Source organism: Crotalus tigris, unplaced genomic scaffold, assembly GCF_016545835.1.
Source record: "Crotalus tigris isolate CLP2741 ecotype Arizona unplaced genomic scaffold, ASM1654583v1 scf7180000017744.3724543626:3957646, whole genome shotgun sequence".
NCBI lineage: Eukaryota > Metazoa > Chordata > Lepidosauria > Squamata > Viperidae > Crotalus > Crotalus tigris.
The window spans coordinates 3,953,179-3,969,103 of NW_024096611.1; the positions used below are offsets into that span (position 1 = coordinate 3,953,179).

Below are 15,925 nucleotides of genomic sequence, written 5' to 3' on the forward strand. Positions count from 1 at the left end.
TTCATTTGTTCTGAATTTTTTATAACCCAGAAATTCTGTTCCCTCCCCCCATCCCCATTAGTCTTGAATTTTGAGTTTCAGACTGCTAATGATTATAAATCTGGTGAGGTTGTCCCAGTTTTCAGGTTATCTCATACAGTATATTGGAACTATTTGAAAGTCCTGTCTGCTAAAATGAGGGTAATTTGGTATACATGATACACACTGATTGCCTCTGGCTGTACTGAGTTTGAGAGGTACATTATGTTCTCATAAAGGTCTCATGCCTTGAAGGTAGCTATATGCATATGTATGGGATACTGTCATTTGTGGCCTGAACCATTTGTTTGATTGGAAGACACTATCTTCTAGTGGTAGCAAGTATAAAAAAATGGCTCTTAGGCCAATTGGCTGGATATGTGGGGAGATTGTCAGGAAATTTGCTGGACAAGGTATGAATTTTTCAATGCCTAAGTCTAAGAATATTTTCATCTTAAATTTTCAAACATTTAAAAGAAATCTAGCTTTTACCAAATACACACATTCACATAGACATAACTTTGTTGAATTTGACTAGGATAACCAAACTCCAAGAGAAATGTCATTGAGTGAGAAGTTTCAGTAAACTGCCTACACATTTAGAAATATGTGAGAGATGGGCTAAGTTCCCATAATATTTTACCATACAGAAATTTCTGAAATCTCAGTGCCTCCAGCTGCCCCTGCAATTTCAGTCAACAGTAAAGGAAGTTAGTAAGGAAGGTCCACAGTCTTGCCAAATTATTAACCCCTTAGAAACAGGAGGCAGATCTGATGAAGCTGGCTAAAAATTGACTATAAATAAAATTTATACATATAAGAAGCTGCCCTAAGCCATACCACCATTTAGCTAACTCTTGATGGCAATAGTTTTTTGATTTCTCCAAATTACTGCTAGTCAAGATTATTAAAAGAGAGATAAGGTTGGAGGGTTCCTTGGAGGTCTTCTAGTCCAACTCCCAAAATTCCTGGGACTGAGCCACTATACAATGCAGAAAAAAAGAGGAAGGAATATTGATACTTGACATAATCACCACAGTCTTTGGAATATAGTTCAAATTGGGTAGGATCTGGTGTTCATGAATGGGGCCTAACAAAATCTGAATGGCATTTTAGTTTCTGCTATTATACCTCATTTAACCCAGTTTTTTACAAATATGCTGTGCTTCATATTTGAAATTTAATTCTGAAGATCAGGATTTTATTATTTTAACTACTGTATTTCAATTCAGCTGGAGTTATACAGAGAGCCATCTTGGAAATTATAGATGAGATTAGAGACGAATTTCCAAATCTATTGAGGCTGACACGTTCAAACCAGGTAATATTTCTTGACTACTACATTTCCTTGCTATTTCAAATGTTCAAACATTTTCATAACATGCTTAGTATTTATTTTCCATTTTGCAAAGTCTCGCATTGCAATGAAAAAATTATCATATGACAGTAAAGATATTCAGTCCACTAAATATATTTTAAAAGCTGTTATAATATTGCATACTTCTATATGTCATGTTTAGTTTAATTTTCTTTAGTATAAGTACCTTAAGTGAAGTGTCATATAAGAAATAAGTATGATTAAAAGCAACAAAAAGAAACTATTTTAATTATTCAGTGATGCAGGTATCCAATGTTGTACCTTTATATCATACTAAAAATGTACAAGTATAATTTATATCAGAATAAGGATGACCTTGAATTTATCTCTGTCACAGTGGCCATCTTATAAAATAGCTTGCAGAGGAGATAGAAATGAGGGGAATAGATAATTGTCTCCTTGCAACATTTTTTATCAGTCATGTTGGTTTGGATGGTTGTTGCAACTATTTGTTTTAACAGAGCAAAAGGGATGGGGGGGTTATTATATACCTTCTGTGAAATAAAACATTTGGCAAATGTTGGCCATTTCACTAAGTAATGATAGTGCTGCCTTAAGATGAGAAGGTCTATGCAAAAGTAGGTGGCAGGGAACCAAGTTGGAAAATGATGTTTTAGCAAATGATAATATTTATTCCTAGTGTGCAACACAGTTGTGAAATTGCCTTCATTTTCATAAAACAATATAATGTAATAGCATACAATACTGGGTATAACAGGTACATTGTATTGAGCCACCAATATTGGTCCACCAGCTAGCCAACCAGACTTTAGCCTTAAAGTTCTGCAAACTCTGTGATCAGTTTATGGTTCAGTATGTTGTTCAAACAAAGAAACTGGCTTGGACAACTCACAGTTAGCTGTAGTTAGGCAGGTAACATGAATAGAGTTGCTCAATTGCAAGGGTGAAAGCTATTGTTACAAGTACCGGTAGATGTATTTTAGTCAAAATATCTACTTTAACTTTTAAAGTTTAACTAATGTTGATGTTAGTCATAAAATGGAAGGACATAGATCTATCTATCCTCATATAAAGAATATCATAACAATATTTATCCATCATAAAGACATTGCCAAAACCCAAGTGCAGGAGATCTTGTAAATTTGGAGTTACCAGATATGGGCTGCAAAGATCTACTGGATCACTAAATGTCAATTAAAAAAACCTCTTAATTGAAGATGTTGCTCAGTTGAGTAATGAAATGACTGCAAGCAAACAACCAAGCTCAGAAAGCATCAAGAACTCCACAAACACCTAACTCTTTGCTGACATCTAGACTTTTGCATCTCCAGTCTGGTAAATCTACCTAATGGCTTCTAAAATAAAATTGAAGTAATACAATCAGGTAAACATGTCAACATTTGCAGAAAGATTGTGTTAGTTTTCTTGAAAATAGAAAATTGATCTAAAGACCAGAGGACTGGAAAAGAGCTGATGTAGTTCCCATCTACAAAAAAGGGGAAAAAATGGACCCAGGAAATTGCAGACCTATCAACCTGACCTCAGTACTTGGGAAGATCCTGGAAAATATAATCAAACAACGAATCAGTGAACACCTAGAGGCAAACAAAGTCATTACTAAAAGCCAACATGGGTTTGTCAAAAATAGATCATGCCAGACAAATCTTATTGCATTCTTTGACTAAGTGAGAAAATTAGTGGATCAGAGGAATGCTGTGGACATAATTTACTTGGACTTCAGTAAGGCATTTGATAAGTAGATCACAACCTACTACTTGACAAGATAGAAAAATGTGGGGTAGACAGCACCACCACCAGATGGATTCGTAGCTGGCTGACCGGCCGTACTCAGCGTGTGGTCCTCAATGGAACCGCATCTACATGGAGGGAAGTGTGTAATGGGGTGCCCCAGGGCTCTGTTCTGGGCCCAGTGCTCTTCAACATCTTTATCAACGATTTGGACAAGGGAATAGATGGGGACCTCATCAAATTTGCAGACGACACCCAAGCTGGCAGAATAGCCAACACTCAGGAGACAGGCTTAAGATACAGAAGGATCTGACAGACTTGAAACATGGGTGCTATCTAAACAAAATTGAAATTCAATGGTGAAAAAAAGCAAGGTTCTACATTTATACAAGAAAACCAAATTCACAGGATAGTTAGGGGGTACCTGCTCAATAGTAGCAACTGTGAGAGGGACCTCGGAGTCCTAGTGACAATCCTTAAATTGAGCCAGCAGTGTGCTGCAGCTGCCCAAAAAAGGCCAACACAGTGCTAGGCTGCATTAACAGAGGATAGAATCAAGATCACGTGAAGTTAATACCACTTTACAATGCCTTGGTAAGGCCACACTTGGAATACTGCATCCAGTTTTGGTCACCACGGTAAAAAAGATGTTGAGACTCTAGAAAGAGTACAGAGAAGAGCAACAAGATGATTAGGGGACGGAGGCTAAACATATAAGGAACGGTTGCTGGAATTGGGTATGTCTAGTTTAATGAAGAGAAGGACGAGGGGGCACATGATAGCAGTGTTCCAATATCTCAGGGGCTGCCACAAAGAAGAGGGAGTCAAGCTATTTTCAAGCGCCTGAAGGCAGGACAAGAAGCAACGGGTGGAAACTAAGCAAGGAGAGAAGCAACCTAGAACTAAGGAGAAACTTCCTGACAGTTAGAACAATTAACCAGTGGAACAACCTGCCTCCAGAAGCGGTGAATGCTCCAACACTGGAAGTTTTTAAGAAGAAACTGGACAGCCATTTGTCCGAAATGGTATAGGGTTACTGCCTGAGCAGGGGGTTGGACTTGATGACCTCCAAGATCCTTCCATTTTCCTATTATATGATCATCGACACAGTCAGCCAGACCAACCTATCAAAAATAGTGCCATAAAAAACAAAATAGAAACACAAGTTAAGATAGGCAAGAAAATGGTAAGTGAGCACCTGTCCAGCCTAGATGAGTTCAAATCGCCAGGACCAGATGGATTACACCCCAGAGTTCTCAAGGAACTGGCAGATGTGATATCGGAGCCACTGAACTATATTTTTCAAAGATCCTGGAACACAGGGGAACTACCAGAGGACTGGAAAAGAGCTGATGTAGTTCCCATCCTCAAAAAAGGAAAAAAAATGGATCCAGGAAATTACAGACCTATCAGCCTGACCTCAATACCTGGGAAGATCCTGGAAAAGATAATCAAACAACGAATCAACGAACACCTAGAGGCAAACAAAGTCATTACTAAAAGCCAACATGGGTTTGTCAAAAATAGATCATGCCAGACAAATCTTATTGCATTCTTTGACCAAGTGACAAAATTAGTGGATCAGAGGAATGCTGTGGACATAATTTACTTGGACTTCAGTAAGGCATTTGATAAAGTAGATCACAACCTACTACTTGACAAGATAGAAAAATGTGGGGTAGACAGAACCACCACCAGATGGATCCGTAGCTGGCTGACCGGCCGTACTCAGCGAGTGGTCCTCAATGGAACTGCATCTATATGGAGGGAAGTGTGTAGTGGGGTGCCCCAGGGCTCTGTTCTGGGCCCAGTACTCTTCAACATCTTCATCAATGATTTGGATGAAGGGATAGATGGGGAACTCATCAAATTTGCAGACGACACCAAGCTGGCAGGAATAGCCAACACTCCAGAAGACAGGCTTAAGATACAGAAGGATCTGGACAGACTTGAACACTGGGCACTAACTAACAAAATGAAATTCAATGGTGAAAAAAGCAAGGTTCTACATTTAGGCAAGAAAAACCAAATGCACAAGTACAGCATAGGTGGCACCATGCTCAATAGTAGTAACTGTGAGAGGGACCTCGGAGTCCTAGTAGACAATCACTTAAATATGAGCCAGCAGTGTGCTGCAGCTGCCAAAAAGGCCAACACAGTGCTAGGCTACATTAACAGAGGGATAGAATCAAGATCACATGAAGTATTAATACCACTTTACAATGCCTTGGTAAGGCCACACTTATTATTATTATTATTATTATTATTATTATTATTATTATTATTATCATCATTACTACTACTACTACTACTACTACTACTACTACTACTACTACTACTACTACTACAAATCTTTTGTTTTGGATATATAAGGATGTTTTTGTTTTAAAGTATTTAGTGATGTGCTGACATTGAAGCAAGGGCCTTGGATATGACTTTTGCAAACACTTCCTCTTACAAACTCCTTTGATTTCTCAGACATGGGGTGAGCCTCAGGAGCAGTGAACTGCAGGGGGATTATGCAAAAATCATCATCTCCTCCTCCTCCTCCTCCTTCTCCCACAGAACAAGCCCTTCTGGCTATAGAACAGCCAGCCTATGGTGGGATATAGTCTGGATTCCTAGGAGGGAGGGGCTGCATTCCAGAGGACCAAGAGACAGCAAAATTTAGATAGTTTGATTGGCAGAAAGATTCAAGTAGTTGCTTTAGTTTGGAAAGATTTCTGCCTCATCCTACCAGCAATCTAACTTTTTTTAAAAAAAGGGTCTGTGAAAAAGTGGGTTAGTTTGGAGGAAAATGTAAATGAAGTTGTGATGGCAAGTTTCAAACCCAGTAGTTGCACAAGTCTGTTGGCCAAACCAGGTACTGCCCCCTCCCCATGCTGAATTTGTTTTTCCCTGGTACGAAGTAGGTAATTTATAACACAAGGTGGGAAATTGCACCTGTTTATTCTGTACAGTGCAAAGAGTTGTGCTCTTTGGGGCTAAATCACAAATTAGCATAGCTTTTATGCCCCTTTGAAAAACAAAGGCACATAATTGTTAGGCAATGAACAGCAATAGGTAATGCGTGACAAAGTATTCACACCCCTGCTAGAGAAGGGCCCTCCCAGAAGTGGATTCATTACTAAAATATTATAGCCCTCGTCCTTCTGTCCCTAACTGATAAGGCTAGTAATTAAGTATGCAAAAGTTTCTAACTATATGCAACAGGATAGGGGAAGTTAACTCTGACTTAACTTCTGGCCTGGTACAAATTCCTTGATAAGGGTATCACGTAGCCTTCTGGGAATTTTAGGGCAAGGCTATGAGGCCCCAGAATAAGAAGTCCAAAGAGAATACATCTAAGGATTGTGAAGTGAACAAAATTAAGGTGTTTTTTTTAACAAAATGGAGAATGTCCATAGACATTTAACAAAATGGAGTTTCTCTGGCTAAAACTAGCTATATCAGTCCTACATACAGGATAAGGCACACAAGTGCCAAGTGCGGGGGTTAAACCAATAGCTATCGCTTCTTCTGTCAGGAAGTGGAAAAATACCTTTTGAGACAATACAGGCTAGGGGTGAGTTGAGGAAGAGATTGTATATTCCACTCCTCTAGAACGATGAGTGGCTCGTGTTTGCATTAGGACAACAGGAAATGCAGATTTGCCTCCAGGCTTCCAGTTGTTTCTTATTTATGTACAGATGGGAAATAAAATGTTAACAAGCACTCCCTTGTTAAAATTTAAGCCACTGGGTGCTCCAAGCATACATGGCCCTTTTCTATCCCCCATTCCCAGTTCCACTTTTTCCTCTCTATTGCCAACTGCTCCCCGAGGATGGTTTTTGTATGTTTTTTAAATTTTTGTATTGACCACTCCTCCCAAACCACAAGTTTGGTGTACTCTAGCTGTTTTTCTAAAATGACATTTCCCTCCTGGTTTTCAGTGAATGAACAAGAAATACAATTCTGAATTGCAGTAATAATCTTGACAGCATTTAGGGGATAAGCAATACATAAATTCATGCTTAGTCTTTAACCTCTTATTTAATACAGTTTATTCTGTTTTTCAGTGGTAATCCTATGTAAAAAGGCTAACAAAATTACTAGAAATAGTGATTCTATTCAATTGAAATAATAACTGACATTATTAGAATAAAACTTTTTTGGAATTGTAATATTAGAATTATAAAATACTTCTCTGTAGCAGAGATAGACTATTTTAGTTCCAAATTTTACTGTTCTGAATGTAATTATTATTATATTTTTATCCTGCCTTTTATGTATGTTATATGTAAATATATCCAACTCATAGGCATGTAACTGTATGTTACTATCTTTCACACAACAAATTGACTACTTTTATTCTAAATCCAAAAGCTTTTTTATTTCTGTTTCAGGAAACAGATCGCAGGGTGCAGAAATCTGAATCAGTAATAACCAGGGCATTCTATTCAGCTCATGGAGCTATCATTTTGAATGGGCTAGCTACACTATCACGGTCTTCAAACTCCATTGCAAAAGTTTTACAGCCGCAGCTTGCTAGAAAATTAACAGAGCTAAATATCTTATCACGACGCCTTTTGAGAACATCAAATACTCCTAAACAGCCATTGTATAGGATGCAAGTAGGTAAATTCAATTATCCCTCACACAACCTCTTAAATAAGTTCTGTTCTGAAAGTGCTAACATCAAACATGTCACTAAGCTACAGTCTAGCTCAGTGATGGTGAACCTTTTAGAGACTGAGTGCCCCAAAACCACCCTGCCACCCCGCCCGTCCCGCTCCGTGCTCCACCCGCTCCGCCCCATCCCCCGCAAGGCCACCCACCGCCTCCATGGCCCGCCACAGCAGATTGCCCAGGCGGCCCAGCAGCACCATGGCAGCTGTGCCCTCCACCCGCACCTCACAGCATCATCTGCGTGCGATGGGGTGCAAGGGCGGAGTCTTGTCCCCACTGCCCGGCTGCCATGTCCTTGGCTGTGCTACTCCGCACAGATTGTGCTCAGAGGCGACTATAAATGGTTGAATTTACTTGGTATATAAGCTGAACAACTTGCTAAATCACTAGAAAATGATTCCTAGTAAATCAGGAAACTGCATTTTCTTAGTGAGATAAAACTCTGAGTCTATTTTCTCCTAGCTCCATTTTTTCTTTAATAGGAAGGGAAAAAATAGATGAAAGAGCTGCACCAGGTCCTTTACTTACTAATACCAGGAATGGGTGGAAACTAATCAAGGACAGAAGCAACCTAGAACTAAGGAGAAACTTCCTGACAGTTAGAACAATTAACCAGTGGAACAACCTGCCTCCAGAAGCGATGAATGCTCCAACATTGGAAGTTTTTAAAGAAGAGATTGGACAGCCATTTGTCCAAAATGGTATAGGGTTTCCTGCCTGAGCAGGGGGATGGACTAGATGACCTCCAAGGTCCCTTTCAACATTACTATTATTATTTATTTATTATCATTCATCGCACAGTCAGCCAGATGTTCAGACTGGATTTGGCATTTTGTCTACCTATCGAGTCCTTACCCAGGACCTGGGATAGGCAGATGTGGATGTTTGATGGTATTACAGGTATCGTCGCAGGATGGAAGCAGTTCCTAATAAGGCCGCCTTTTGCAATTGACTAATAGCGAATTTGTCAATGCCAATGGTGTTCAAGTGGTGCTCCAGTTGTTTTGGGATTGCACCCAAGGAGCCTATGACTATTGGTACTACCCTTGCTTGCTTTTGCCACAGTCTTTCTATTTCTATTTGTAGGTCTTTGTATTTTGTTATCTTCTCCAGTTCTTTCTCTTCTATTCTGCTATCTCCAGGCACTGCCACGTCCACTATCCAGACTTTTTTGTCTTTCTTATCGACAATTGTTAAGTCTGGGGTGTTATGTTGCAGGTGCTTGTCTGTTTGAATTCTGAAGTCCCAGAGCAGTTTAATTTTATCATTTTCTATGACTTTCTCTATTTTATGATCCCACCAGTTTTTGCTTACAGGCAAATGATATTTTTTGCAGATCTTCCAATGCACCATTGTTGCTACTTTGTCATGCCGCTGCTTGTAATCAGTCTGTGCAATCTTCTTGCAACAGCTTACCAAGTGGTCCACTGTTTCTTCAGCTTCTTTGCATAGGCGGCACTTACTGTCTGTTGCTGTCTTCTCAATTTTGACTTTGTATGCATTTGTCCTTAAGGCTTGGTCTTGTGCAGCCAGAATTAGTCCCTCGGTCTCTTTCTTCAATTTTCCTGCTCTTAGCCATTGCCAGGTTTTATTATTATCTGCTTTCCCAGCTATTTTTTTCATGTATTGGCCATGTAGTGCTTTGTCTTCCCATGCCTCTATTCTGTTCTTCATTTGGTCTTTCTTGTAGGCCAGTTTGGTCTCTCCAGTAGTTAGTAAGCCTTCCTGATATACTAATTTCAGTGCATCTTCATCATTGTTCTTCAGATATTCTTCCAAAGCCATTTTTTCTTCTTCAACCATCTGATGTACTTGTAGCATTCCACGCCCACCTATTTGCCTTGGTAGATAAAGTCTATCAATGTCACTGCGTGGATGAAGGGCGTGATTCATTGTCATTATTTTTCTGGTCTGCCTATCCATTGCTTTTAGTTCTGCTTGAGTCCAGTCCACTATTCCAGCTGTGTACCTAATGACTGGGATTGCCCAGGTGTTGATTGCCTTTATGGTATTTCCTCCATTGAGTTTGGATTTTAAGATCTTCTTCACTCTCTTGATGTATTCACCTCTAATCTTTTTCTTGACTTCAGTGTGCTTGATGTTGTCAGCTTGAAGGATACCCAAGTATTTGTAGTACTCTTCCTCATCCAGACTCTTAATGTTATTTTCGTGGGGCATCTTGATTCCTTCAGTTTTCACTATTTTTCCTTGTTTGATAGTAAGTGTGGAACATTTGTCCAAGCCAAACTCCATTACAATATCTTGGCTATATATACGGACAGTGTTGAGCAGCGATTCTATTTCAGATAATGTTTTTCCATACAGCTTCAGATCATCCATGTAAAGGAGGTGGGATAGTCTGGCAGATGTTTTTGATGTTTGATAGCCATGTCCTGAGTTATTCAGTATTGTTGACAGAGGAAACAGTGCAATAACAAATAGTAATGGTGATAATGAATCTCCTTGAAATATTCCTCTCTTGATATTAACCTCTCCCAGCTTCTCACCATTGATCTGCAACTGTGTCTTCCATTGTGCCATCGATCTTTGCACAAATTTTCTGATGTTTCTACTGACTCCTGTTATTTCTAGGCACTTTATTATCCAATCATGTGGCAGAGAGTCAAATGCCTTTTTGTAGTCAATCCATGCCACATTCAGGTTGGTCTTCCTTCTCTTGCAGTTTTCCAAGATCATTTTGTCTATTAGGAGTTGATCTTTTGTTCCTCTGCTATTGGGGCGGTTTCCTTTCTGCTCAGGTGGAAAGAGATTGTTTTCAACTAGATGCTGTTGTACTGCATCAGCTACCACACCAGTTAGTAATTTGAATGTTGTTGGTAAGCAGGTAATTGGCCTGTAGTTACCTGGTGTTGCCCCTTTTGCTGGATTTTTCATTATTAGGTAGGTTTTCCCAGTTGTTAGCCACTTTTCAATTTCTCCTCCTTGTAGTATATTGTTTATTATTATTATTATTATTATTATTATTATTCAGTATCCAATCCCCTTGATATAAAAGACAGCTTCATATGTTGTCTAACAATTTGTGACACTACAGTATTAAGGAACAATTGTTTAATTCTTCTACTGAAAACTGTGGGATTTAAAATTGAAAGGATCACACCCACCATATTATAAAATGGATGAATGATTTTTTTTTCTCTTTCTGTTTTCTCTCTTCAGGACAAGAAAGTCTTCTTTTATGATATCATTTCCTACCCAGCAAAGGCTGCCCTTACCAGCATAATGTGTGCTTCTTATGCAGCACTAATTTTTCTGGTGGGTTAATAAATAAGTGTTACTCTAGCTTTTTTCATACAAAATACCATCTTATTCTCAGCAAGTAAACTCATAATCAATAATTATAGAATCTTAGCAATAGACCTCATATCTCTTTACTAATGAGAAAAAAATGAGTTCATCACATTAAGCCACAAAATGGTTTGGTTCTAACTTAGATGTGTTTAGTAAATTGTGAATAATAAGCCTTACTTTATTATTGCTTTATAACTAATGTGTTTTGGCAAATACAACCAACTATAGACTATCCCATATGCCATGATTGTTACAAACCATGGTTACAAATGACTTAGCTTGATGAAGGAACTGTCAGTGCAAAGAATCAGGGCCATACGTTAAGTTGCAGTTCAGAAGATTTATTTCTCAAACCTATACATGAGAATCTAGTCAACTAGACTTCAAAACTAAATTGGCATCAGATAAGGATCAATGGATTCAAGAGGGATTGGATTTAACTCTGTCCCCAGCCCTATCTGCTCTTCTACAAGAAGCCAGCCAATATACTTATAGTGTTTATGTCTTACCATAACAATGAGTAAGAATGAATAAAATAGTTATAGCAATTATGTCTTAAGAAATGTTAAGATACAGTCTAATCTTCTTTCAAGGTTCTGGTTGAAGTCATAAATATAAATTTCATTTTTTTAATTTTTCATATTTTTAAATTTATTCTCTGCTCCATGTGGGTTATAAAGGCAGCTTATAAAATATAAAATGTGGCAGCAAAATTTTAATTAAAATTAAAATAAAATCAATTATAATCAACAGTTAAAACTTAGGTGAAAAGAATTCATTGATTTAACACTAGAACTGACCAAGAATGGAACTATTTGCAGATCATTATACTTTATATTAAAGTCATTAAAATGCACAAAACATTAATTTGCTTTATATATCAGCTTTCTATCAACAATTATACTGAAGGTAGGTAACATCAGAACAAAATACAATGAATATCTTCATATAAGAGCACAACAGCCTAAACTAAGTTGTCTCATCTGATCCAGAATCTCAGCTAGCTCTGGATTTTACTGATCCCCTAGTATATAAATTTACTTGTTGGTTCTACAAAGAAGTGGGAGGCTGTAACAACCACAAAAATAGAGCTGTTCCATTTCTCCAACTTTTTCATTCCTCCTCCATGTAGGCTTGAAGAAGGAAAAAGAGAATGGGGAAGATAAAGCCACCATTATCCCTCTCAATAATGCCTCCAAATTTGATCAGGCCACTGCATTTTTTTAAATGCATTTTTTTCAGTTGTGAATCAAAAAAGAAGGAAGTGACAGCCAAACAGTCATCACAGATGATGGTAATCTAGTATAGGTCAGAAAAGTCAAGATGGCAGCCACAACTACACAATCAAAGACTATCCCTTTTTCATGATGTGCAACATACATCTTGAGGTTTTGACTCCCCATCCCCAGTTATTCAAGGGGGAACAGTTTCAGTTCAGTTTTTAGTTTATACCACCTGGTGTCAATCTTCCCTATTCATTTCTGTCATAGCTTTACTGTTCCAATGATTTATTATTTTGCTGTAATTAAGGCCCAGAGTCACCTTATGGGGGAGATGAACAGTATATAAATTTAATAAATAAAATTAAGGCAGTCCAGCCAGTACTAAAACTACAGGGCAATACACTCTTCTTAAATTAGAAAAAATGTACTATGCCAAACTCTCTAAAGTTAATTAAACAAAAGTATCTCTTTTTATGTAAACAGGCAGTCTCCATTAACAAATTGCTGGCAAAAATAAAAGGCATCAGTCAAACAGAAGACACTTCTAGGGAAAGCAGCAGTGAAGATGTGGATGAAAATGGATTTTCCAGAGCTATTGAAGCAACTCCCCCCCTTCAACAAGAGTCTTCAATGTTTCCTGTTAAAGCATCACAAAATAGTGGAAGCATCCATACTCTACTTGCAGCAATGGATCAAGAAAGTGAACAATAATGGTTCTTTTTATATAGTATAGGCCCAGCTTGGACTTTTCAGCCTATATCCACATTGTTTTATTAAATACACAAATATATAAACATGGTTCTCAATTTCCATTTGAGAATTACCAAGTTTTTATATGCTTTGAGGCTGTGCAAAGCATACAGAAGATACATTTTGCAAAGGCAGAAGTCCAAATGAAGTATTTTTTTCCAGGCTGATAATAAAGAGAATGCAACTTTTGTAAGTCCTGGCATGACTGCTTTAGAAGCTGCTTGATGGAGGAAAAAAAACTGAATTATGAATAAATGACTTGTCACGTCTCACGTAAAAGTTTCAGAAAGTTTTCATCTCAAAACAGGAAAAAATATTATTAAATAAAAAGGTACATTAAATGTTGAAAAAATTATCACATTACCTGGGCAAGGAAAATTTATTTTAAAATATTTGATAACATCCATGGATTGATCAGAAAACAAAAACCAAGTTAAAGTTAAAAACTGAAGAATGAGCAATTATAACAAGTTGATCATTAGAAAACCATTTGGGAAATGCTGATGTTTCTTTTAGTTGACTTTTGTCCGGAAAGCTTGTAATTTCATAGGTTTCATTTTCTTTGCCTCTTAACTCATCTTCTATGCATATACATTTTTCTCACAGGATCATTTAAAAACAACTATACTTTAAAAAAGAATTCCATAACTTACAATTCCAAAGAGCAGGCAATTGGTTGTTTGGATTCTCTCCCTTCAGAAACCTTACTTGCCAGACAACAACATACTGTGTGGAAGGCATGTTGCTCTGAAAAAGCCCCTCCTACACAGCAGTGTGTGCCAAGTGGTTCCAAAGCTACTGTGTAAAGAGGTCTTTGTTACTCACAACCTTTCTAATGGACAAATTCCGACCATTAGAAGAAAAGGGCTCTGTTTGCAGCAAGAGGAAAAAGAAAAGTCTTGTTTGCAAAAATCCCAGTCCTGATTAAGCGTTACAGATACCGTGTGACAGCTCCTTTAACCAGGCCCATGAACTCCATTTCCTACAGAGTCTGTTCCCAAATCCACCAGATGTTTACAGTGCTGATGCCACAGTTGACTCCTCTACCTATCCTGGCCTGGATTTTAACACATGTAAATGAGTGGTTGGTTAAAGAGAAAATAGGGAATGGTACATACACTAATCAGAAAATCCTTACAAAAAGGCTCCACTGTGCTTCCCGTGAACTGTTTAGCATTCCTAATGGCAAATTTGTACTGTAAATAGTTTGTTACATCTTAATTGTGTATACAAAGCTCAAAGTAAAGCATCTGTTTACTTTGGTGTAAGTATGAAATAACTAGTTAATTTTGGTAGTCATTAAAAGACCTTCTGAGGCATAGTAGCAAATTACAACCCACCAAAATATAAATTAGCACTAAACTGTCTGTTTAAAATGGTATTTACAATTAAAAACACACAGCAACAAAACATGTACACAGGTGTCTTGGGAAAAAAAAGGTAGGATTAAAGAGAGTCTATTTGAACAAGCGTAAGGACAAGTCTGTGTTAGAATATATTCTTTCCTGGATACTGAAATATTTCTTCCCATATCTTCCAGCCAGCCAGCTGAGATTCAAAAAAAGAAAAGTCTCCAAAATCATCTGCTTCAAATGACAGGGAAATGTGTTTGTGCAGGAATTCAGCTACTGATCTGATAGGTTTACCATATTAGAGATACAAGGTATTACTATAGCCTATAGGTCTACTGTGTGTGTGTGTGTGTGTGTGTCCTAATCTCTGGAAGTTTGCTTTCCTAGAAGGGCCTGTAAAGAATTCCTGATTAATGCAAATAACCTGCTTGACTCACATTAAGCAGACTTTTGTGGTCTACCTGCTTTACTAAGAGGCACTATACTGCAAAATAATTGGTGTATTACAAGCCATTACAGCAAGAGTCAATATGTATCAAGCTTACCATTGTGGGATGAAATAAATCAAGTACAAGATAAAGGATGAGAGTTTCACAGCAAAAATTATTTCTTTAATTAAAGATCCCTAATACATAGCATGGAAAAAATAGTATCCCCATTTATTTACACTGATAATGCTTTTAAATGCATTTTTCATACAAGGCAATCCCTGGGTTACACAAGGATTCCATTGCAAGGATAATCTGTTTTGGGGAAAACAGACATTGTAATTTTTAAGCTCTAGGTGAGCCAACATTGTCACCCTGATGCCCTCTTAAGTATGTGAGGAGTATTTCTGTAACCCTGAAGAGAAGCAGAAGGCAGTGCATCCAGTCTGTCCAGAGTGAAGAGTCAGCAAAACTTCAGACTGTGATAGAAGAGAGGCAGGAGGGTGGATCATATCCATTTGAAAATCATATCCATGTCTTGCAAGACAGGGAACCACAGAATCATTTGAAGATCTCAGGTACATTACCTAGAATGCTTCTGTTTTCAAAGGCACTTCAACAAGAGAGTTAGAGAGTAACATTTTCAACCTTTTTAACCAGGTTGAAGAATCAATGGCAGACATCAAATTCATTGGGAAACATGCTTACATTAGCAATTTTTAAAAATGATAGGACCAGGCTCTAGCATCCACAGAGACTAAGCCTATATCTAAACATAAAGCAGCATTTGTAATACATCCTGGGACTAGAAGAGTAGCTCTAATATGCTTAAATTGAATGGTTTCAAGGATGTCACAGACTTGGCTATTGTATACAAGTTGGGAGGCAACCTTGAATATAAAACCCTTTCAGGGATATAATGAGCTTTCTCCAAATGAAAAAAACACCTCAGAATAATTAGAAGCTTCACTGAACAATACTTACCAATTATCAAAAAGTTCTCCTCAGGATACTAAAGTTTGAAAAAAAAAAGGTACTTGTAAGGGTATACCTACTTGATAGCATTCTCCTTAATTTTCTTATTAT

The 15,925-nt window shown here is 37.8% G+C and overlaps 2 protein-coding genes across 5 annotated transcripts in view; one reads left to right on the top strand and one right to left on the bottom strand.

Moving 5' to 3' along the window:
* Nucleotides 1–14,297, bottom strand: part of RHOBTB3 (Rho related BTB domain containing 3) — an 86,205-nt gene extending 71,908 nt beyond the window's left edge. For all 4 annotated transcript variants that reach the window (XM_039340441.1, XM_039340439.1, XM_039340437.1 and 1 more), the window contains exon 1: nt 13,713–14,297. The gene's annotated coding sequence lies outside the window, so the exon portion shown is untranslated. The remainder of the gene's footprint in view (nt 1–13,712) is intronic.
* SPATA9 (spermatogenesis associated 9) lies at nt 371–13,212 on the top strand. Its single transcript, XM_039340448.1, has 5 exons — nt 371–431; nt 1,251–1,339; nt 7,492–7,719; nt 10,955–11,050; nt 12,793–13,212. The coding sequence occupies exons 1-5, from the start codon at nt 371–373 to the stop codon at nt 13,018–13,020; spliced, it is 702 nt and encodes a 233-aa protein (XP_039196382.1). The 3' UTR covers nt 13,021–13,212.
* Nucleotides 14,298–15,925: the final 1,628 nt, after the last annotated feature.

What these genes read in the sequence shown, in the direction of transcription:
- SPATA9 (XM_039340448.1), top strand. Translation starts at nt 371, where the DNA reads ATGGCTCTTAGGCCAATTGGCTGGATATGTGGGGAGATTGTCAGGAAA. An exon ending in CAGGAAATTTGCTGGACAAG is followed by an intron (nt 432 to 1,250) that starts GTATGAATTTTT and finishes ATTTCAATTCAG; the next exon opens with CTGGAGTTATACAGAGAGCC. An exon ending in AGCCATTGTATAGGATGCAA is followed by an intron (nt 7,720 to 10,954) that starts GTAGGTAAATTC and finishes TTCTCTCTTCAG; the next exon opens with GACAAGAAAGTCTTCTTTTA.